This window comes from Lipotes vexillifer, unplaced genomic scaffold (assembly GCF_000442215.2).
Source record: "Lipotes vexillifer unplaced genomic scaffold, Lipotes_vexillifer_v1.1 scaffold1011, whole genome shotgun sequence".
Classification (NCBI taxonomy): domain Eukaryota; kingdom Metazoa; phylum Chordata; class Mammalia; order Artiodactyla; family Lipotidae; genus Lipotes; species Lipotes vexillifer.
The window spans coordinates 4,228,863-4,238,815 of record NW_006787698.1 but is presented as its reverse complement, the minus strand read 5'-3'; the positions used below and the strand labels follow the sequence as shown (position 1 = coordinate 4,238,815).

The 9,953-nt window shown below is 52.7% G+C and overlaps 1 protein-coding gene across 1 annotated transcript in view; it reads left to right on the top strand.

The window, feature by feature from the left end:
- OLFM2 (olfactomedin 2) overlaps positions 1-8,814 on the top strand; it is a 49,823-nt gene extending 41,009 nt beyond the window's left edge. The window contains exons 2-6 of the mRNA XM_007460640.1: positions 3,456-3,605; positions 5,309-5,455; positions 5,708-5,927; positions 6,263-6,369; positions 7,658-8,814. Of these exons, the coding sequence (XP_007460702.1) occupies positions 3,456-3,605; positions 5,309-5,455; positions 5,708-5,927; positions 6,263-6,369; positions 7,658-8,335 (1,302 nt within the window). The 3' untranslated portion in view covers positions 8,336-8,814. The remainder of the gene's footprint in view (positions 1-3,455; positions 3,606-5,308; positions 5,456-5,707; positions 5,928-6,262; positions 6,370-7,657) is intronic.
- Positions 8,815-9,953: the final 1,139 nt, after the last annotated feature.

The window sequence follows — 9,953 nt, the reverse complement described above, 5'->3', positions numbered from 1 at the left end:
ATTCCTGCATCACTTTTCTTTTCTTTTTCTTAATTTTTATCTTTTACTGGAGTTTAGCTGATTTACAATGTGGTGTTAGTTTCAGGTGTACAGCAAAGTGATTCAGTGATACATATACATATATCTATTCTTTTTCAGATTCTTTTCCCATACAGGTTATTACAGAATATTGAATAGAGTCCCCTGTGCTATACAGTCAGATCTTATTGATTATCTATTTTATATAGAGTTGTATGTGTATGTTAATCCCAACCTCCTAATTTATCCCTCCCTCTCTGGGTCACCTTTTTTGTCTTAGGCCATCCTTCTTGGTTTTGGTCAGGCTTCTTCAGGAGCAGAGCTGGATGAGAGGAGTTGAGTGCAAGTACTTAGCTGGGAGGCGATCCCAGGAGGAACCAGTGGCGAAAGGGAGATGGGAAGTGAAGGAAACCCAGGCGGGGCAATCTAATGGTGCCACTGTGGGCACCTGGAACACAGATCCCCATGGGATCCTCTGGGAAACTGCAGGCAGGAGGCACCCCAGAGTTCTCCCACTGGAGAAGCAAGAGGGCTGGTATTTATCGCGAACTCCGTGGGGACTTCCGGGTGGGAGGTGCTTCTGCCTGCCCAGTGCAAAGGCGGGGTGGGCTCGGACCACCGGAGGAAGCCCTTGGCAGTGAGGGATCCTGGGCGCTCTGCAGTAAGGCTGGAGTGTGGGCTCCACCTGGACCATGCCTGCGTGCAAGGGAGCCTGGGAAGGTGAGTGACTTCATTCCTCCGCCGGGGAAACATGGACTTGTAAAGAGGGGGTTCCCTCAACCTCCGAAGTGAGTACATAAGGCTCAAAGAATGACTAATTACAATAGTTTCAGACGGCATCTATGAATGGTTTATTTTTTTTTTCTTATAAATTAGCGGACGAGTCAAGCTCATTTGTACAGTGATATCACTTGCCCACATTCCAATAAGCTAAAAAAAAAAAAGGCTTTATTGAGTGGGAGAGAAAAAGGTGGGCTAACAGCTGGAGTCTCTGGGATTGCTCATAACTCACAGCCTGGCTTATCTCTGCTACAGCTCATGGGAACAGCCTCTGCGGGGTGATAAGTAGCAGCTGTGCAAATGATCCATGATGGTGAAGTTTTGTTTCTCTGTAAAACACTTGGGGTTTTATCAGACTTTCTTCCCTGTCTCAGGAATGCATTCTGGATAGGACCTTCTACTATAGCATCTTCTATAGGACCTTCTAAGATAGCATCTTCTATTTCCCATCTCCTCGGTTTCCACCCATCATCGCTTGCCTGGACTCTTGCAGTCACCTCTGCCCTGGTTTCCCACTCTTGCCACCTCACACCCACAGTCTGTTCCCCCCACAGCAGCCAGGGGGCGCTTGTGAACACCTGAGTCAGGTCCTGTCCATCCTCTGTACAGAACCCTCCTTGGCTCCTACCTCACTCAGAGCAAAAATGTGTCCTCCCCGTGGTCCACAAGGCCCTGCACATGCTGTCCTGTCCCATCTCTGTCCTCATCTCCCCCACCCCGCACACAATCTCTCCCTCGGTGACTCTGTTCTAGCTGAATTAGCCTCCTGCATGTTTCCCAAGCATACCAGGCATGGTCCGGCCTCAGGGCCTTTGCACTTGCTGTTCTCTCTGCCTGGAGCATCTTTCCCCAGATATCCTCATGGCTCCTCCCTCACCTCCTTCAGGTCTTTACTCAAATGACATCTTCTCATTAAGCCCTTCCCAGGGCCCCTAAAATTGCAATCCCTAACCACCCCCCAACCCTAGCATCCTCCATCATTTCTTCCCTGCTTTACTTCTCTCTATGGCACTCAAAACCCTTTAAATATTTGGTGTTAACTTATTTATTTCTGTTGCTCTCCACTTTAATGTAACTCACAGAGGAGCTTTTGTGTTTGTGTTTTGTTTACTATGTTTTCAATATCCAGAACAGAGCCTGACGCACAGTAGGAGCTTAACAAATATTTGTTGAACAAATGAGACCACCATGCCCTGATTAAAAACAAAAAGACTGAGACTTGTGACTGACTCCAGTACGTTCTGGGGAAGCTCAAGGGGGCCTGATCTGGGGGCCCAACACGTTCCATCCAGTGAGGATTTAATGCTTTTTGAACAATGTTTCTCCAATCCCTCCAGGTATTGGTCAGAATTTGTGTGCCAAAAGTGTCCCTTCCTCTCTCCCCTTCTCCTGGCTCACTCATCCCTCAAGTTCAGCTTACTTGTCCCTTCCCTGGGGCACCTCCTCTGAGACCCTCAGCCTGGGAGGGTCTGTTACTCTCTGTACTTTCTTTGTAGCATTCACTGCAGCATATAGTTCTAGAAGTAATGGCAGGATTCCATAATTCATGTCTGTCTCCTCCACATCTATGGGCAGCAATCGATATGCTTTCTTCATCTCTCTCTTCCTAGAACCTATCCCAGACGCATGCCTGGCATAGAATAGGCACTCACTAGATATTTTCTAATAATTTTGGAAAAATATGGCTCTGATGAACATGAGCCATAGGACACACGCATCCCTTAAAAACCTGAACAACCAGCATCAGTTCCCTGATGAACACGAGCATTTCAAAGGTTCTGATAAGTCCTGCATTAAAGAAACTCGTTTCAGGAATTCCCTGGTGGTCCAGTGGTTGGAGCTCTGTGCTTTCACTGCTGAGGGCCCGGGTTTGATCCCTGATCGGGGAACTAAGCCCTCAAGCTGCGCAGCGTGGCCAAAAAAAAAAAAAGAGACTCGTTTCACTCAGCAATGCACAAACATATTTGACCTCAGAGTACCCTCTTCACAGCATGCCTGGTAAGATTGCCAGGGTTCAAAGGAGCATGGTTTAGGAAGCACAGCCATAATTGAGCCCTGAATTATCTGAGCAGCATCAACTGACTTGAAGTTTAGTTTAAGAGGAGTCTAAAAGTGACACCTTCTAGTCAAGGGCTTGGAGATCTCTGTGAGGAGTCTGTCACCCTTTGGCCATCACCCTGCTTCTTCTCAGGAACAGGGGTTGGTGGAAGGGGGAATGGCAATAGTAGAGTTGTGCCTAGTGGCCCCCAAGATATATCCAGAACCCGTCTGTCACCGTGGGTTGAGAAGCAGAGAGGAAGGTTCAGGTTTGAGGGTTGGTAGGAGTCTGGGTCTATGTTCTAATGGTGGTTATGGAGGCATTGTTGCATTCGTGCGCAAATGCGTTTGAGAGAATGAATTCCCCTCTTTGGAAGGGCTCAAATCCCACAATTCCTTGCCATGTTCCTTCACCCCTCATACCTCAGTCTTATCATCTGTAATATGGGGCTCCCTGAGGAGGGATTGAGATCACACACGTCTGGCACTTAGCACATGGTCTGGCACATTCCAAGGGTCCAGCAAAAGATGTCTGTCATCTCTCTCTCTGGGGCCCCCTTTCTCTCCCAGGAGTGATTCCCCCATTGGGTTCCCACTCTCTAACCCCGACCTCCCCACAGACCCTCTTCCAAAGCCCAGAGGAAGGCTGGCAGCTGTACACCTCGGCCCAGGCTCCCGACGGAAAATGCATCTGCACGGCCGTGATCCCCGCGCAGAGCACCTGCTCCCGCGATGGCCGGAGCCGGGAGCTGCGGCAGATGATGGAGAAGGTAAGAACCTTCCAGGTTCCCTTGTGAAAATCTCCCAATTCCCACCCTGCCCTCTGCCCCCATCCAGGTCAGCCGGGGACAGATCTAGCCATGCAGATTATTCAGAACTGGTGGATGACCTGGCTCCCCTCCAGGTGGATACTGCCACCCCAGTGGCAGTATCTGAGTCTTCGGTGCGTGAGCTCTGGCCCCACCACGCACTCAGCCAGACTCACCTGCTGAGAAAGGTCTCACCCTCCATCCCAAGAGACTTACATAAAGATGCCTTCCCCTTCTGATTGTGGTTGATATAAACGGGTCCCCATTCAATACATTCCCAAGGATATTTCGGTGCCCTTTAGAGGCCGACTGCTGTCTCTTACCACTACCCAGCTGAACTGCCCATTAGTCACCTCTGATGTTGGTATTGAAAGCGACTAGCAACTTCCCACCGCCATCCTGTGGAGGAGGAAGCTGAGGACAGAAGAGACTCTGTGGGCACTGGAGTCTTCCACCCATTAACTCTGTAGGATCCTGCCCTGCCCGTGACACCGGACCTGCTTTCCCCAGCAGTGCAGAATGGCCATGTGGTGTCCCCTGATCGTTGACCATGACCGTAAAAATGTTTTGTGGCGTCCAGGCTCTTGGCTTTCTGAGAACTTCCAAGTGTCACGTGAACAATGGTTCAGGAAAGTCTGTGTATTTCAACAAGCATCCAGTGTTGCCTCTGAGTTCACCTTGGCCGGGAGGAACTCAACTTAGCCAAGTGGAGGTGGGAGCTAGGGGGCCCTCGGTCTGGATTAGGAGAGGTCAGGGCAAGGGGAAGTTCAGTTCCCTCATTTAGCCTAAAGGTATTTATTGAGCATCTAGTATTTACTGAGCATTCAGCTGTGGACAAGCCAGACACTGGGTCTTCCTCTGAGGATCCCACGTAAAGGAGACAGATGAATAAGAATGTTCCAGGTCGTAGTCATAGCTGGAAAGAAAATAACCACGTAAGGGGGAGAGGGTGAGTGGCTGCTTAAGGCAGGATGATCAGGGAAGGCCACTCTGAAGGGGTGATGCTGGAGTTGAGACATGAAGGATGAGGCGAAGCCAGCGGCGAAGACAAAGGGAACAGCGCTCCAGGTAGAGGGATCAGCAAGTGCAAAGGCCCTGAGGACGGAAGAAGATTCAAATCTATGTGAGCGAAGTTGGGCTGGTGGTTGCAGTGGATGAACACGGCGAGTAGGCAGGCAAAGGGGCAGGACCAGCTCGCAAGGTCTGCAGGGGAAGGTGATCCAATCTTGCTTTTGAAAAACTCCCTCTCGGGACTTCCCTGGTGGTCCAGGGTCCAGTTAAGACTCCGTGCTTCCACTGCAGGGGGCCTGGGTTCCATCCCTGGTCAGGGAACTAAGATCCCACACACCTCGCAGTGTGGCCAAAAAAAAAAAAAAGAAGAAGAAAAAGGAAAAAACTCTGTCTGGCTGCTCTGTGGAGACTTGACTGCTGGGGACGAGAGTAGAGGCAGGGAGAGCAGGGAGGAGGGAAGAGGTGGGAGGTGGTGGTGGCCAGACTAGTAGCCAATGGATGGATTGGGCATGCCATCGGGAGGTCAGGTTGCTGGTAAGGTTGGGAGGAGGAGGTTGGGTGGGTGTTTGGCCTCTGGCCCTGCCAGGTCTTGTCTGTGGCATCCTGGGGACGGGGACAGGAGTGTGGCTCTCTCTAACCCTCCAAGTTCCTAGGTTCAGAACGTCTCCCAGTCCATGGAGGTCCTTGAGTTGCGGACGTACCGTGACCTCCAGTACGTGCGAAGCATGGAGACCCTCATGCGGAGCCTGGATGCGAGGCTCCGGGCGGCCGACGGGTCCCTCTCGGCCAAGAGCTTCCAGGTGGGTCCTTCTGGGTTCAGGTCATAGGTCAAGAGAAGCATTGGGATCAGTGCCCATTAGTTCCCAGAGTGGGGTTCACATCTGGGAAGGACCGAGTGTTGGCTGGCCCAGATCTAGGGTCCAGTGTGGGCTGAATGTCAAGGGCCAGGTGTGCATCAGAGATAAGGGGTGAAGCTGTGGGCTGAAGGCTGGGCTCAGGTCTGGGTCACTGGTCAGGGGTTGGGATCAGCAATGGTTCCACCTTGGGAGCAGGAGGTGAGGGACAGGATGACGGAGCTGTTGCCCCTGAGCTCGGTCCTGGAGCAGTACAAGGCGGACATGAGGACCATTGTGCGCCTGCGGGAGGAGGTGAGGAATCTCTCCGGCAGCCTTGCAGCCATCCAGGAGGAGATGGGCGCCTACGGATACGGGGACCTGCAGCAGCGGGTGATGGCACTGGAGGCCCGGCTCCACGCCTGTGCCCAGAAGCTGGGTACGCCTTCATGCTTGACCTTGACCCCTGGCCTCCACACCCAAGCCCAAAACCCTCTGTGTGCCCAGGGCATGGTTTTGACCTCTAACTTCGAAACTTTGACCCTTGACCTCCCTACCCGAGGCCAAAAAATAGACCCAGAAGCTGGAAAGGCTCCTGACCCTACACTTCCAGTCCCTCACCCCCAACCTAACTGCACCTCGGGACCAGATTTCTGGATCCTTCCTCACCCCTGTTCCCAGCTCTCCAGTTCGCTCACACTACCTCGTCCTTGCCCTGCCTCCCTTCCGCTCCTCCCATTCTCCACCCTCATCCCCCCTGTTCCTGCCTCCCAGGCTGTGGGAAGCTGACGGGGGTCAGTAACCCCATCACCATTCGGGCCATGGGGTCCCGCTTCGGCTCCTGGATGACTGACACGATGGCCCCCAGTGCGGATAGCCGGGTGAGTGACTGGGCCCACGCCGGGGGTCAGAACCTATACTGAGAAGGAGACATAGCCTGTGGCTGCCCCTAGGCGCCAAGCGATTCCACATTAATGATTATCTTGTAGGCCGAAGTGTCCTAGGGTCTCCAGGGCCCTTGGACCTCCCCTTGACAGTCTAGCGACCACCAGGTGACCAAGAACTTTCCAGCCCTGTGAATCCATAAGTCAGCTGACCTCCAATGACTGAATAGAGACTAATGGTTACTAGTACTAATGACCAGCTTCCAGTGACCACTGACCTCAAAGTAACCACCAGTGACCAGTGCCTTCCCAAGGACTAGGACCTACGAGCACCACTCAATGACCTTTAAACTTCCGGTGGCCACCATGGTCACAATTGCCTATCACCTCTGATCCACAGGAACCATCTATTAACTGCCTAGTGACTATCCTAGTGACGGATGTTGGTCACTGGGCAGCCATTGAGTGTCATAGATTAGAGGTAGCAGATAGCCACTGCCCCACTGTGATCATTGGCCTCCCAGGCATCATGGTGGTTCAACCAAGGGGTTATGAGCTTGGGTTTGGGGGGAATTGCCTGGTGGTCCAGTGGTTAGGATTGGTGCTTCCACTGCTGGGGCATGGGTTCAGTCCCTCGTCGGGGAACTAAGATCCTGCAAGCCACGAGGCACCAAAAAAAAAAAAGAAATCAGACTTGGATTTATATCCTGCTTCCACCAATTCTTAGCTGGGAAACTTGGGCAGTTTCCTTAATGTCTCTGAGCCTCAATTTTCCTTATCTTCAAAATGGTTATGATAACATCAGCGTTACAGTTTTTAGGATGCTTAGCCCAGTAACCAGCATGAGTAAGGGCACTCACAAACGCTAATACCATGGTGACAGCAAAAGATGTTGACGGAGAGGATGCTGATGTACAGGAAATACCCACGGGCAACGGATTCACGTTACCTCTTACCACCCAAGGGCAGCCTAATGACCACTAGCCATCCCATATCCAATGACCAGTGAACTCCTAGGCCCAGTGAGTCACCAGGGACTGCAATTTCCCCGATTCTTGGGGATCAAGCACTGTCCTCTGAGTGTCTGAGACCAATAGCACTCCCTGACCAAATGATCCCAGTCACTGGGATGATGCGTGGTCATGAAAGGTCACTGGACATCCCACGACTGAGTAATGACCACTTAGTGACTGTTGCTCCCTAATGACCATATGATTCCTGAGTGGCTGCTGGGACCTTTGGGTCATTGGTGGTGGTCCACCAGTGACCAGCGGCTCTCTTGTAGGTCTGGTACATGGATGGCTATTACAAGGGCCGGCGGGTCCTGGAGTTCCGCACTCTGGGAGACTTCATCAAAGGCCAGAACTTTATCCAGCACCTGCTGCCCCAGCCGTGGGCAGGCACGGGTCACGTGGTGTACAATGGCTCCCTGTTCTACAACAAGTACCAGAGCAACGTGGTGGTCAAGTACCACTTCCGCTCGCGTTCTGTGCTGGTGCAGAGGAGCCTCCCTGGGGCCGGCTACAATAACACCTTCCCCTACTCCTGGGGTGGCTTCTCGGACATGGACTTCATGGTGGACGAGAGTGGGCTCTGGGCCGTGTACACCACCAACCAGAACGCAGGCAACATCGTGGTCAGCCGGCTGGACCCGCACACCCTCGAGGTCGTGCGGTCCTGGGACACCGGCTACCCCAAGCGCAGCGCCGGCGAGGCCTTCATGATCTGTGGCGTGCTCTACGTGACCAACTCGCACCTGGCCGGGGCCAAGGTCTACTTTGCCTACTTTACCAACACGTCCAGCTACGAGTACACAGACGTGCCCTTCCACAACCAGTACTCCCACATCTCCATGCTGGATTACAACCCCCGCGAGCGGGCCCTCTACACCTGGAACAACGGCCACCAGGTGCTCTACAATGTCACCCTCTTCCACGTCATCAGCACCGCTGGGGGCCCCTAGGGGCTGCCGTCGTCGCTCACGCAGCCACACGAGGGCCACGGGAGCCCTTTCTACTCCGCCTGTGTCCTTCCAAATTTACCTTTCTGTCTCTGTCCTGCCCTCTCTCTCTCTCTCTCTCTCTCCCCCTCTCCCCTCCTGTACTGTTTTTTCTCTCTCCACCTTTGCGCCCAGCTTTCATTCTCTGCTTCTGTTATTTGTCAGTGCGTTTTCTCAGTATTGTCTCTTCTTTATCGATCTCTGATTTTGATACTTTGCTCTTTCTTTTTATTGAGGCCTCTCTATCTTTTGATCGATGTGACTCTCCAGCTATCTCTGCCTGTCTCTCTTCCCTCCCTCCCTTCCCTCTTTGCGTCCCACTCAGTCCTCCTCCTGGCTTCACGTCCCCTCCTCCCGACCCAAGGAGTTGAGTGCATGGATGTTTCTTTTTTTATTTACACTTTTTCCTTCTGGGTTGCTGGAATAAACGGGACCTTTGACATGATGCTTCAGCTGCTCTGTGTGTCTGGAAGGGGCAGAAGAGGCCAGGTGGAGGGTGAGCCTGGAGGCCCATCCCAGCTGGGTCCCCTTGTCCCAGGCCTCAAGCTTTGTGAACAGGGGTAGGTAAGCCCAGCCTGGGGGGTGGGTGGGTGAGGGCCCTGGCAGGGCGAGCCCTTTGGGAAGACAGGCGAGGATACCCAATCCAAAGTTGTTTCAATTGATCCAAACAACATGATCCAAATAACCAAGAACTCTATCACAACGATGAAGACTGGCCTGAAATGAATATTCTTTGTCACTGTTTTTTTTTTTTTCTTCACTCGCTGATCACACAGGTGCATCACTGACCCATCTGGCAACTTTTAAAATGGGTTTTTTAACAATTTGGCTGCTTTTTTTTTTTTTGCTGTACGCGGGCCTCTCACCGCTGTGGCCTCTCCTGCTGTGGAGCACGGTCTCCGGATGTGCAGGCTCAGCGGCCATGGCTCATGGGCCCAGCCGCTCTGTGGCATGTGGGATCCTCCTGCACCGGGGAACAAACCCGTATCCCCCTCATCGGCAGGCGGACTCTCAACCACTGCGCCACCAGGGAAGCCCTTGGCTGCTTTTAAGAATGTATGAGAGGGTAGCACAGAATTTTTCCTTTTTCTTCTTTCTTTGTAACATCAAAATCATTTTGTATGAGTTGCACCTGTTCTGAGTTAGCTGATTAAAAAAAGATAGCAAGTCTGAAAGTGCATGGGGGCCCTTCCGCTGGACACACCCACGACCCGTGCCCGGGCTTGGGCAGGGATAGTCCCTGACGTGGGGACCTACATGGGGACTGGAGCTCCTGGAGGGGAAGGACGGGCAAAGCTAGCAAGTATCAGAGACAGGAAGGGAAGGGGTGTGTGAGCGCGTGGGGAAGAGACTGAAGTAAGCAAAGGCCAAGTCCTCAGGAACCTCGGCAGTGTGACTAAGGTCGGGTGGGAGGGGGTCATAGAAGGGGAAAAACAAAATGAGGGCTTTATTTTAGCCAGATCTTTGGTAGCCTGCGTGACAGACTGCAAGGAGATGGGGGAGACAGTCGCCTCTGAAGCTGTGGCCGGGAACAAAGGTAGTGCTGACCACTCCCCACCCCCGCGTACACCCACACACGGCC